Source organism: Hyla sarda, chromosome 8, assembly GCF_029499605.1.
Source record: "Hyla sarda isolate aHylSar1 chromosome 8, aHylSar1.hap1, whole genome shotgun sequence".
NCBI classification, from domain to species: domain Eukaryota; kingdom Metazoa; phylum Chordata; class Amphibia; order Anura; family Hylidae; genus Hyla; species Hyla sarda.
The window spans coordinates 55,256,969-55,270,676 of NC_079196.1; the positions used below are offsets into that span (position 1 = coordinate 55,256,969).

Below are 13,708 nucleotides of genomic sequence, written 5' to 3' on the forward strand. Positions count from 1 at the left end.
AATATCATGTTTTTCTCTTGTGTATTATCTACAAATTGAAATCTAACTCTGCCATACAGTATCTCTCGCTGCGGCCAGTTACAGCGCCTGCTAATATGAATAAAGAAAAAAAACTAAAACAGGCCATGGCAGATGGATAGGCCAGGGCAGGGCAGATAAGCTCGGGAATAAGACAGTATTACATAAAATAATTATGGCTTAAAGGGGAAATGCTGTTATATTATTGAAATCGTATATCTGCGGATCATTACATAATGGTAGATCTCAGTCTTGGTTATATTCGTTTTTTTTTTTTTTTGCCTTGACTTTTATTTGCACTTGATATTGAACTGTCCTTATTGTGTAGCAGGAAATTAGAACAGTCCGCAGTGAGAAATTCAATTTACACAGACAAAAATAAGACCTTTTTATTAGCAGACAGTTCATTTCTAAACACCGAATGTTCTCCTGTTTCTTATGTAACTTTCCAGTACATTTCTGTTTGTGCATTTTATGGTCGTTTTGTTAGGTTCGAATTTTTTTTCTTTTCTGTAGGAAACAACTACTATACAACATCATAATATACACAACCTAAAGCTAGACAAACACAGCCGTATTTTAAAGGGGTACTCCGGTGAAAACCTTTTTTCTTTTAAATCAACTGGTGGCAGAAAGTTAAACATATTTGTAAATTACTTCTATTAAAAAAATCTTAATCCTTCCTGTACTTATTAGTACAGTATTATTAGGATTGCTGAATACTACAGAGGAAATTATTTTCTTTTTGGAATGCTCTCTGATGACATCACGACCACAGTTCTCTCTGCTGACGTTAGATGTCAGCAGAGAGCACTGTGTTCGTGATGTCATCAGTGTTCCAAAAAGAAAGGATTTTCCTCTGTAACATTCAGCAGCTAATAAGTACTGGAAGGATTAAGATTTTTTAATAGAAGTAATTTACAAATATGTTTAACTTTCTGCCACCAGTTGATTTAAAAGAAAAAAGGTTTTCACCGGAGTACCTTAACCCCTTAAGGACTCAGCCCATTTTGGCCTTAAGGACTCAGACAATTAAATTTTTACGTTTTCATTTTTTCCTCCTCGCCTTCTAAAAATCATAACTCTTTTATATTTTCATCCACAGACTAGCATGAGGGCTTGTTTTTTGTGCGACCAGTTGTCCTTTGTAATGACATAACTCATTATATCATAAAATTTATGGCGCAACCAAAAAACACTATTTTTGTGGGGAAATTAAAAAGAAAAACGCAATTTTGCTAATTTTGGAAGGTTTCGTTTTAACGCCGTACAATTTATGGTAAAAGTGACGTGTGATTTTTATTCTGAGGGTCAATACAATTAAAATGATACCCATTATTACATACTTTTCTATTATTGTTGTGCTTAAAAAAAATCACAAACTTTTTAACCAAATTAGTACGTTTATAATCCCTTTATTTTGATGACCTCTAACTTTTTTATTTTTCCATATAAGCGGTGGTATGGGGGCTCATTTTTTGCGCCATGATCTGTACTTTTTTTGATACCACATTTGCATATAAAACACTTTTAATACATTTTTTATAATTTTTTTTTAATAAAATGTATTAAAAAAGTAGCAATTTTGGACTTTTTTTTTTTTTACGTTCACGCCGTTCACCGTACGGGATCATTAACATTTTATTTTAATAGTTCAGACATTTACGCACGCGGCGATACCAAATATGTCTATTAAATTTCTTTTTTTACACTTTTTGGGGTTAAAATAGGAAAAAAATGATGTTTTACTTTTTTATTGGGGGAGGGGATTTTTCACTTTTTTTTTACTTTTACTTTTACATTTTTTAACATTTTTTTTTACACTTGAATAGTCCCCATAGGGGACTATTCATAGCAATACCATGATTGCTAATACTGATCTGTTCTATGTATAGGACATAGAACAGATCAATGTTATCGGTCATCTTCTTCTCTGGTCTGCTCAATCTCAGACCAGAGCAGGAGACGCCGGGAGCTGGAAGGAGAAAGGTGAGGGGACCTCCGTGTGGCGTTCTGAATGATCGGATCCCCGCAGCAGCACTGCGGGCGATCCGATCATTCATTGAAATTGCGTACTGCCGCAGATGCCGGGATCTGTATTGATCCCGGCACCTGAGGGGTTAATGGCGGACGCCCGCGAGATCGCGGGCGTCGGCCATTGCCGGCGGGTCCCTGGCTGCGATCAGCAGCCGGGATCAGCCGCGCATGACACGGGCATCGCTCCGATGCCCGCGGTTATGCACAGGACGTAAATGTACGTCCTGGTGTGTTAAGTACCACCGCACCAGGACGTACATTTACGTCCTGCGTCCTTAAGGGGTTAAGGTATATGTTTCTCCTAATGTATGCTGCCCATGCCAAGGGGGCATGGAGGTGAGATGAAGGAGGCTGGAAAGAGGCCTTCTCATATGCAATTTTCAGCCTGACTTGCGGCACCAAAAGTTGCAGAAATACACATAGGCTCCTAGCTGGCTTATATTTGTGCATCAGGCACAAGAGGCGTGCGCCTCTGGGTAAGTCCTGCGGACTGAAAATGGGTGGAGCTTTACTTATAAGGGGCATGTCAAAACCTTGAAGTTAGTAAATGCCCCCCAGCACATGTGTAGAGAAGGTCAAAAGATGCATTCAAGAAGTGCACCAGACATGCATGCGTAAACTTAGAATTACGTTGTACCGAAGCAGCATGACAGGTAGTACTTTACTGTTTTTGTATTGATTTTTAGTTTATAAATAAAGCTGCTTTCAAAATTAATCCTCTCTATACTTGTAGTCCATGTGATTCTCCATCATATCAGCTGATCACAGAGGGATTTCTGCGGCCAGACCATCACTGGGCCAGCTGCTTTCTAAAAGGGGGTTGTCCATTTGAGAAAATTCTTCAATCTTAATTATTTTTTTCATCAATAAGTTTTTATTGAAAGTTTTTTCAGAGTACAAGTACAAAAAAAAAAAACATCGGGGGACATTTATCAATGTTTGCTTATGTATTCCTTTTTTTTAGTAATTTTTTCTTCACTTTTTTTTTGCTTATGTGTGACTTATTTATCAACTGGTTTCAGCCTGTTGCTAAATTTCTTGCACGTAAGCAATTTTTTCTTTTTTACTTTGGTAGTAGCTTTTTCTTCTCCATGTTTGAGCTGGAGTAAATTTAGTCAATTTTTAACCTTGTTGCGAGTTGCGACTGTCGCAGTTAATAAATACCAGACTACCCTTGGCCATTTTAAAATTATTACTACGTAGTTAAGTTTTGGAAAATTTGCTTTTCTCGCTTTACAGTCAAAATGTTGCACGAAAAATCGCGTAGTCGCAGGTGCGACATTTGTGCGAAATTTTTTGTAAAAAAAATGTAACTAAATCGCTTGATAAATGTCTGTCATGGTGGGTTAGGTACTACACATAGTGAAGGAGATTTATCAAAACCTGTGCACATTAAAATTTGACCAGTTGCCCATAGCAACCAATCAGATCGCTTCTTTCATTTTGCAGAGGCCCTGTGAAAAATGAAAGAAGCGATCTGATTGGTTGCTATGGGCAACTGAGCAGCTTTTCCTTTGGACAGGTTTTGATAAATCTCCCCCAGTATTACTGGAAGCCGGAGGTTGGCCTACTTAATTAACAAAAGTAACGAGAACCTGTGGAATTTAGCGCAAACCATGAGATCTGAGCAAGAATGTGGTCTTCAAGTAGATAGGAACAGAAAACATCAACCACGTAGGTGCAATGTCATGACGGCGTTGAATACCAGGACTAAGAAAAATGAGGTGGGTGAATGGAATAGTGCATACAAGAAGGTAAGAAAACTGGGGAGAGAACCCGGAATCGGCATCTAACTCATAGTCTAAGATGGCGGTCAGATATCTTTACAATTAGGGGATAGCATTCAGTTGGGCCATCTCTTTTTTTTTAAACGGGGAAGGTACCAGAACTTAGAGCTGTGATTTTCTCAAACAAGAACATTGTATTTAGTTTGTTCATAAGTGAATCAGGAATGGGGATTGATGTCGATTTCCAGTTACACACCAGCGCTATTTTTGTTAAAATACAAAGAATGCAAAAAAATGTCCCTAAGGACGTGAAAGACCCTGTAAGTTCAGAAACACTAACACTGATTGAGGGGTGCAAGGAGCAGAATTACCCATCACCTCTCTCACAAAATCAATACATGCAATCCGGTATGGTTTAATCATGGGGCAGGACCATAGGATGGGGTATAACATGCCAGCCACACCACAGCTGCGCCAGCGGAAGTGCGTTGTGCCAGTATAAATGCGGGATAGGTGATCAGGAGTGTAGTAACCGCGGAGAAGCGTTTCTTCAATCCTATTTAAAGGGAACACGTCCTCTAATTCATAGAGTCTGAACCCTGGAATGAATGGATCAGGGACAGACTTCCTTATTACAACCATGTATGACACTGCAGCATTTCAGAGACATCATAGTTAAAAAAAGTAGGGGGTCAATCTTTTATGGGGAGATTTATCAAAACCTGTGCAGAGGAAGAGTGGTGCAGTTGCCCATAGCAACCAATCAGATTGCTTCTTTCATTTTCCACAGGCCTCTAAAGAGGCCTGTGGAAAATGAAAGAAGCAATCTGACTGGTTGCTATGGGCAACTGCACTACTCTTTCTCTGCACAGGTTTTGATAAATCTCCCCCTTAGGGATTGACCCATGTTAACAAGTTATGCCCTATCCCCAAGATAGGGGATAAATATTTGATCATGAAGGGACTGACTGCTGGGACCCACCTGCAATATCACGAATGGGGACCCCAGTCTCCAATCAGAGCTGAGCGGTGGGGCACACATAAGTGCCTCTATAGAGCCACTGGAGATAACAGTACAGTGTTCCGCTAACTCTCTGGCTCCCATAGAGAATAAATGGAGTGGCAACTAGTATGTGCTTTAGCTACGATGTCTCTAAAATGCTACAGAGTTGGTGTAAATCATTGACTTTTGTAATAAGGGAGCCTGTTCCTAAAACTCATGATAAATTCAAATTTAAATGTAAAAAAAGAACAAAACTTCATAATTTAACCCATTCTGAGCTTATCTTTTCGAGTGGCACTATGTTCAGCATTATATCTTATTGGTTATTGAGAACTTCAGCAACATATAAATAATAAAAGGGTTTCGAATACATGCCCATGGGCAGTTTACATCAGTCTCAGCTAGAACTGACATACATTGTGCACTTAGGAAGGGGAACATCGTGTTAACCTTTTCAAAATATTCATCTACTGTTTGCTGTGAATTGTTGGAATAACACGTAAGTTTCTACAGAACGGTAACGTGCATATTTTATTAGTTTCTGATACAAAGAGCCTAAAACATAATACAGGATCTAAGATAAGGCGAGTGGCACGGCACTGCTGTAACTAGTGGACTCGATGTGGTATAGGTGGATGGATGTAAATGAGGGTGGTGGTGCTCTGGTCAAAACTGAGGCACAGTTGAAATAATGGAGTGAAGACAAAGGATCAGACCGGCAGACTCACCATGTTTCTCTTCTTCTTTATTTGCGTCAGCAAAGCATAGACAAATACTCACAAAACTTGGGGGGTCAGGACGTGCAGTGGGGGGGACAAACTGGCAACAGACTCCGTTTCGCACGGACCACCGTGCTTCCTCCGGCCATGATGGCCGGAGGAAGCGCGGTGGTCCGTGCGAAACGGAGTCTGTTGCCAGCTTGTCCCCCCACTGCACGTCCTGACCCCCCAAGTTTGTGAGTATTTGTCTATGCTTTGCTGACGCAAATAAAGAAGAAGAGAAACGTGGTGAGTCTGCCGGTCTGATCCTTTGTCTTCACTCCATTATAATACAGGATCTGACTATGTCCTCCCTTCTGTTTGATGCATTGCTTGTAACATGCAAGAGCTGGATGTAACCCACCCATACACTTTCCGTAAATACAGTCTTAGCCCAGTATCCAGCGCCATTGTGATAACTTCCTCTTATTTGTCAGTTTGTTGCTTTACGCAATGTTGTGTCAGTGTATGCCTGGGACTGGCTCCATCTACCACATGAAGGCTGCTGCAGTGTTGTCTGCACAAATTCACTAATCTTTTGGTTTTAATGTATGCTAAATTTCTCCTTTAGTGGAGACACTCTTTGACAATGGGGGAGATTTATCAAAACCTGTGTAGAGGAAAAGTTGCCCAGCTGCCCATAGCAACCAATCGGATCGCTACTTTCATTTTTCACAGGCCTTTTCAAAAATGAAAGAAGAAATCTGATAGGTTGCTATGGGCAACTGCACCACTCTTTCTCTACACAAGTTTTGATAAATCTCCCCCGATATCTTTCCATCTTCCCTATTAGCAAAGTGTGGCTCTCTCAAGCCAGCGAATTGTACATTTTAGGTAAATAAAATTGTGAGCTTTCACTTTTGCTGGCAGTAACATCAGACTAGAGGACTGCAACGTGATTGGGACACGATAAAATACATGTGGGTGGGGGGCGGTATTTAGTCTGTTGTGGGCGGTCACACAGTATAATACGGGTCGTGCTAATCCCTTACACTCCTGCAAACTGCATGCGGCATCTTTAGAAGTGAACAGCAGCTTTCCCTTCTGTGCAGCCTGCAGCTGCAGTGATATTCAGAGGTGCCCATTGGCTATGCCAGCAGACCCCTCTGTGCAGCCTGGACCATGATAATTCTCCCTCTCAGCGGTGTCACCTATGACAGAGCGCTGGGAGAAAGTTATCATTACATCCTATCACCTACTATCCTTTCATCGCTTACTTAGTTAGCTTGTTTTTCTGAATGTTTGGCATAGCCCTAACATTTGTGTAAATTATTCTAAAAGCTGTGACAGAATGTTTGCGGGAGCAGGCGGCTTTGGACACACGCACACAGTGAGGAGCAGGCAGTAAAACCCCTTTAAAGGGGTACTCCGCCCTTAGACATCTTATCCCCTTATCCAAAGGATAGGGGATAAGATGTCTGATTGCAGGGGTCCCGCCACTGGGACCCCCACGATCTCTGCGTTCATTTAGAACATTGGGTGCAGGCAGTGGGGGGGGGGGTGTGATGTCACGACCACGCCCCTCGTGATGTCACACCCCCTCAATGCAAGTCTATGGGAAGGGGCGTTACCCTTTCAATTTTGCACCTACAGACCCATTTTTCCGTCACCAATTGTACTTTGTAATGACATCATTTATTTTATAATATAACCTGCAGCGAAACGAAAAATTTTTGTGGGGTGAAATAAAAGAGAAACACCATTTTGTAAGTTTTGGGGACTCCCGTCCGGTGGGGAGGTCGTCCGGTGGGATAGTGGTTCCGGGCTGCCATCTTCACCGGGGAGGCCTCTTCTCCACGCTTCGGGCCCGGCCCCGGAATAGTCACGTTGCCTTGACAACGACGCAGAGGTACGTTCATTACCAACGTTCCTCTGCGTCATCGTCAAGGCAACGCCTCTATTCTGTGCCCGAAGCGCGGAGAAGAGGCCTCCCCGGTGAAGATGGCAGCCCGTAACCACTATCCCACCGGACGACCTCCGCACCGGACAGTCCTGCAGCACCGGACCAGCGCCGAGCGGAGGTGAGTACAGAACTAAAGGGGGTGAGAGGGGGCTGGATGATGTCAAAGGCCGCAGTGGTCTTCAACCTGCAGACCTCCAGAGGTTTCAAAACTACAACTCCCAGCAAGCCCGGACAGCCGATGGCTGCCCGGGCTTGCTGGGAGTTGTAGTTTACAAACATCTGGAGGTCCGCAGGTTGAAGACCATGATGATGACATGTGGTGATGATGACAAGGGGATGATGAAGGGGGGTGTGGGATTATGACAAGGGGATGATGAAGGGGGGGGGATTATGGCAAGGGGATGATGAAGGGGGGGGTGTGGAATGATGACAGGGGGATGATGAAGGGGGGGATGATGACAAGAGGATGATGACAAGGGGATGATGACAAGGGGATGATGAAGGGGGTGGGGATGATGACAAGGGGATGATGAAGGGGGGTGCGGATGATGACAAGGGGATGATGAAGGGGGGGTGTGGGATGATGACAAGGGGATGATGAAGGGGGGTGGGGGATGATGACAAGGGGATGATGAAGGGGGGTAGGGATGATGACAAGGGGATGATGACACGGGGATGATGAAGGGGGGTGGGTATGATGACAAGGGGGGTGGGGATGATGACAAGGGGATGATGAAGGGGGGTGTGGGATGATGACAAGGGGATGATGACAGGCGGTGATGATGAAGGGGGGATGATGACAGGCAGTGATGATGAAGGGGGGATGATGAAAGGGTGATGATGATGAGGGTGTTAATGACGGGGGTCTGGATGATGACAGGGGGGATGATGTATTTCCCACCCTAGGCTTATACTCGATTAAAAAACTTTTCCTGGGATTTTGGGGTGAAATTAGGGGCCTCGGCTTATATTCGGGTCGGCTTATACTCGAGTATATAGGGTAGGTTTTATTTTATTTAATACTTAAAAAAATTATAAACTACATGCACCAATATTAGTATGTTTAAAATTGGCATCTTCTGACCTCTAACTTTTTTATTTTTCCGTGTACGGGGCAGAATGAGGGCTAATTTTTTGTGCCGTCGTCTGTAGTATTTATCGGTACCATTTTTGTTTTGATGGGACTTTTTGATCGCTCTTTATTAATATTCTTATGGTATGCACAATTTTTGGACTATTTTTTTGTGTACGCCATCGACCTTGTGGTTTAGCTAACCTTATATTTTAATAGTTCGGACATTTATGCATGGGGCGGTACCACATATGATTATTTTTATTCTTTATTACATTATTTTATTTAAAAAATGGGAAAAGGGGGGTGATTTAAACTTTTAATAGGGAAGGTTTTTTGTTTTTTTAACCCTCAGGCATGGAGCAGTAGATCGCCGATCAGACGACGGAGAGGCAGGTGAGAACCTTCCAGTCGTCTGGTAAGCGATAAGAAGCATTGCGATTTGTTGCGATAGTCTCGATCAGCTCCGCTGAGCTGCCGGGATTCTTTTACTTTCGCTTTAGATGCTGCAATCAACTTTGATCAAGGCATCTAAAGAGTTAATGCCGGGCATTGGCCCAATCGCCAATGCCCGGCATTAGCCATGGGTCCTGGCTGCCCGTAGCAACCGGGACCCACCGGGTTTAACCAGTTCTCTGCCGGGGAGAACGGTTTAAACCCATTAAACTGGACCAGGGTGTACAGGTACGCCCTGAGTCCTTAAGGATTGGGGATGCAGGGTGTCAGGGGCCGACTGGGGGATAGGGAGAGTGAGCCCTAAACTGACCCTAAGTAATTTCTCTTGAATTCTCCGCTCGGAATTAATGCACATCTTCTCTGCCCATTGACTTTAATGTTTTTTCTGCTGTCCTGTTCACACATCGGAAATTCTGCTAGCGGAATTCCGACGCTGAATTCCTTTCCGCTTGAAGAAAGAGCATGTTCATTCTTCAAGCAAAATCCGCTAGGAGAAATCAATAGAAGTCAATGGTAAAAAAAAATTCCGCCCGACATCGTTTTCACACAGAATTTGCTCGGAAATGGCTGAAAAAACGTTCACTTCTTTCTCCCCTGTTTCTGCATGGAATTAGCGCGAATTCTGCACAAATTCCGCTCGAATAGAAAAAAAATTTCCGCACGTAAATTTTTCAGCGTGAATTCCTCTTGATTTACTCAGTGTGAACGCACCCTAAAACCGCTCTCCCTGCCTACTTGCCCATCCACCCTAACCGGTGGATCGACAACTGGGCGCCGGTCCCTCCCTGAGCTAAAGTGCAGGGGCCTAACAAAAACACATACTAATAAATAGTCGGTCACAAACCAGAAACAGGCACATATAACTATAGTATAATGTTCAGAGGACACAGATCAGAGAGTTAGTACAGAGGACACTATATCAGCGGACATGAACAGAGGACACTATAGATAAGCGGTCATGAACAGAACTCCAAAGATCTGAATAAAGAACTAATAAACATATAGGGGGAGATTTATCAAAACCTGTGCAGAGGAAAACTTGCCCAGTTGCCCATAGCAACCAATCAGCTTGCCTCTTACATTTTTATGAAGGCCTGTGAAAAATGAAAGAATCGATCTAATTGGTTGCTATGGGCAACTGGGCAAGTTTTCCTCTGCACAGGTTTTGATAAATCTCCCCCATAGAGTTCAAAACACCAGACAGGAAAACGGATGAGTCTGAACATACTCCAGAACAAAACAGGAATAAGCTTAATACTTTAGAAAAACCTCCGGAAGACACAGGAACAACAATACCCTCTGAGTCCCCACGGACAGGTAAACAGGATCTATCATAGGACACTGTTCACACTGGACACACAAACTGGACACTCCACTAACGAAGTAGCCATAAAAAATAAATCCAAATAGACTACTGGCCAGCGGCACACTCCACTGTGTGGTCAGAAGCTGACCCAGTAGGAAAGACAGAAAAATAAAACACAGAACTTCATAAGAACGGATACAAGAGAAAACAGTGTGAACAAACACATAGCAGAAAAGATATACAAATCCTTAAACCGACTATACAAACACAGATTAATATCTACAATAAACATGCCACCTAACCATTAGTAAAACCAGAAAATACAAAGTGCATGCTAAAGCCAAATAGTAGATAAAAGCTCAAACAAATAGTGTTTCACCAAGAGCTCCCATGTCCAGCATCTTAGCAAGTCAGGATATAATGAAGTATCAACAGCACTGAGGCGAGTCTGGGCTGACTTTAAATAGACACACTCTAGGAGCTCTTGGCTGAAAAAGCCAGAGGCATTAACTATTCCCTGGCCGGGGAACATAAAACTGTTCAAACACAACCAAACCAATAGCTGTGTGTGAACACAGGCCAATACAGACATGACACGGTGTATGCCTATGCCCTGTGTCCCCAAGAGGTTACAGTTTGTCTAATCTATGGGAAACTAAGTCTTACTGCAAAAAGTAAAAAAAAGGCTTTCTGAATTTACCTGTTCTGTGTAAGCGGTAATGCCAGTGATCAAAACATTTTTTTTTTGCCACTATACCTGCACAATATTGTCTTAAAAGGGTTGCCTTGTGGTTCCATTTGCCCAATAATGTCATAGAGGAGCTTGGCACCAATTGTTTGAGGTAAAGTTGAGAGTCACTAACATAAAGCAATTTATTTTTTAATTTATAGAACATTACCTGGGGGCAGCCATAATGGAGACACACACACACACACTTCCTTCCTGTATTTCCTGTATAGTTAATACAGTAGGGTGTGTGTACATTACGGCTCCTGAAATTAAAGAAATCTTTTTACAGTCTCCAGGAAGTTAGAGAATGCAATGCATCACCAGGGAAGATGCATAGAGACCCTTATCTGTATCTATAGTGTTGCTATCCTACCGTATCTGTTCTCCCTACAACACAATATAGCTGTCATTAACTTGCCGGCCCTTATTGATAATGAGATGATGTTAGTCATCCTGTACCTGTATATACAGCTACAGAGATCAGGAAATATCAGCTCATTGTGACTATGCTAGTGGCCAGCGTAAAACAGCAAGATTTTAAGATTTTGAAATGGCTAGTAACATAAAACGATGCTTAAAATATGTTTATAAACATAAGGATAAGAAATTCCCTTTAATGGTCTATTCTTACGTACGGTATTCTGCGCAGATTGGATGCGCAGGATTCCAAGCTGTGTTCAGTCATTCAGTTTACATTGAAATCTGTGCATCAAATATTGTACATGTGAATAGACCATAAAGAGGACTATTTGTTAGAATAATAACTGACTCTTTATATTGTTGTAACCTCTGATGTCTTGATTCCAGTGCTGTTTTTATTTTGTTGCTTCATCTTACTGTTCCCAAGATATAGGGATTTATCCGTTTCACTGAGCTTTCCCCATAATAGTCAGATGAGCGTAAATCTTATTTTAAAAAGAGGTGTCAATGCTAGGCTCAGGGTAGTATGAGTGTGATTTTTTACCTCCTCGGCCTCATATTCACAACCCCATCCTGATTCTCACCTCCTTAGTCTAATATTCACACCCCCTCAGTCTGATTCTCCCCCCTTTGCCTCATATTCACACACCCAAGCCTGATTCACACTATCCAGCCCCATATTCACAGCCCTGAATCGTCCCCCCATATTTACACACCCATGTATCAGATTTATGCCCCCTCAGCTTCACATTTAAACCTCTGAGTCTGATTTCCACCCCCTGAGCCTCATATTCACACCCCCTGAGTGTGGTTCATGCCCACCTGACTATACAGGAAAAAGTGGAGACAGTCAACCAATTGCAAAATTCCAGCAACTACAAAATTCTGACATTTCCTCTTTAAGTTATGCTAATCTACGAGTTACAAGGAGTTATATAACAAGAAATATTTTTCAGAAAAATTATGTTTAGTCAGTTATGGTAAACATCATGTCCTCTGATAACCAATGGGCAAAGTTTTATTGACAGAAATATTTTGAGCACATTCTTTTTTATCATTGGGGCTGGTTATACAGTATATCTGCCTATGGGGTGGATACTATTCCACTGTGTTTACAGCTCAATAAATACACTGGAATTTACACAGGAGTGGACCTTTTGGAGCTCGTCTAGTTATGAGCCTCGGTCCCTCAAGATCCTGGACAACACGTCTTGTTCTATTTTGGTATAACCAGCAGGAAATGAGTGTATTGTGGTATTTCAAGGAAACTTTATTCATTGTGATCAATACATTTCCATTTCTGTGTAAAATTTCCAGTGAATGAAGATTGGACAGCTGGTGGATGTATTTTGCAAGTTTTTTCATTATAGATATGTTTTCCGTTAGTCCTTTGCAATAAGATACAGTCTTATTTCTCTTCTTTCTCCAATGATAAGTGAAGAGTATTACCCCTAAACTCCATGTGTACAAACACCAACATGTCAATGTGTCCCTGATGCCCCCAATACAACCACACTGTACTCCTCTATATTGTGCTCTTCAAACCTAGCATTCAAATCCATCTAAGGCCGGGTTCACACCACGTTTTTGCAATACAGTTCCCATATACGTTTTCAATTTAAAAACCGTATGAAACAGTATTGAAAACCGTATGCATTGACTCTCCATTGAAAACCATATGCCAAAAGATGCATCCAATTGTGTCCGTTTTGCATCCTGTAAGGTTTTGTCAGTTTTTTCCTGTACCCAAAACTGCAACTTAGGCTGCATTCACACTTTTTTTTACATTATGGGTGCCGGGGAGGGGCAAACTGGGCGCTCCCGTACCCCAGCCGGACCAGCGCTGGACTCCATTTACTTTAATGAGCCGACCGAAGTCAAACGGTAACTCCGGTCGGCTCATTTTTCACCCGAATCCGGTTTTGTGACCTAAAACCTAAAACTGCATACGGGTCAAAAATGACCGTACGGTTCCATCTGGTTTTCACCACACGGTTTATGACTTTGCACAGTTTTTTTCTTGGAATTTCAATCAAACAAATGAAACTTTATTCATAATTGAGTGAAAAGTTACATATACAACCGGACATCATTTTTTCAAGCCATATACGTTTTTTAACCGTATACGGATTAAAATTTGTACATATGTTTTGATACAGTTTAGTCAGGTTTTGAGGAATCCATTTTTAATCAAAAACCTGTTACGGGAACTGTATTGCAAAAACGTGGTGTGAAACCAGCCTTAATGCTGAACAAAAATATTTGTCTGAAAATAAAG

At 42.0% G+C, this 13,708-nt stretch overlaps 1 protein-coding gene across 12 annotated transcripts in view; it reads left to right on the forward strand.

The window, feature by feature from the left end:
- Positions 1-13,708, forward strand: part of RAPGEF4 (Rap guanine nucleotide exchange factor 4) — a 467,767-nt gene that overhangs the window by 236,229 nt on the left and 217,830 nt on the right. Inside the window, exon 1 of one of the 12 annotated variants that reach the window (XM_056536341.1) lies at positions 3,608-3,809. The exons of the other annotated variants lie outside the window; for them this stretch is intronic. Within the exon in view, the coding sequence (XP_056392316.1) occupies positions 3,672-3,809 (138 nt within the window). The 5' untranslated portion in view covers positions 3,608-3,671. Of the gene's footprint in view, positions 1-3,607; positions 3,810-13,708 lie in introns of those variants that run through there. 12 annotated transcript variants of the gene reach the window in all.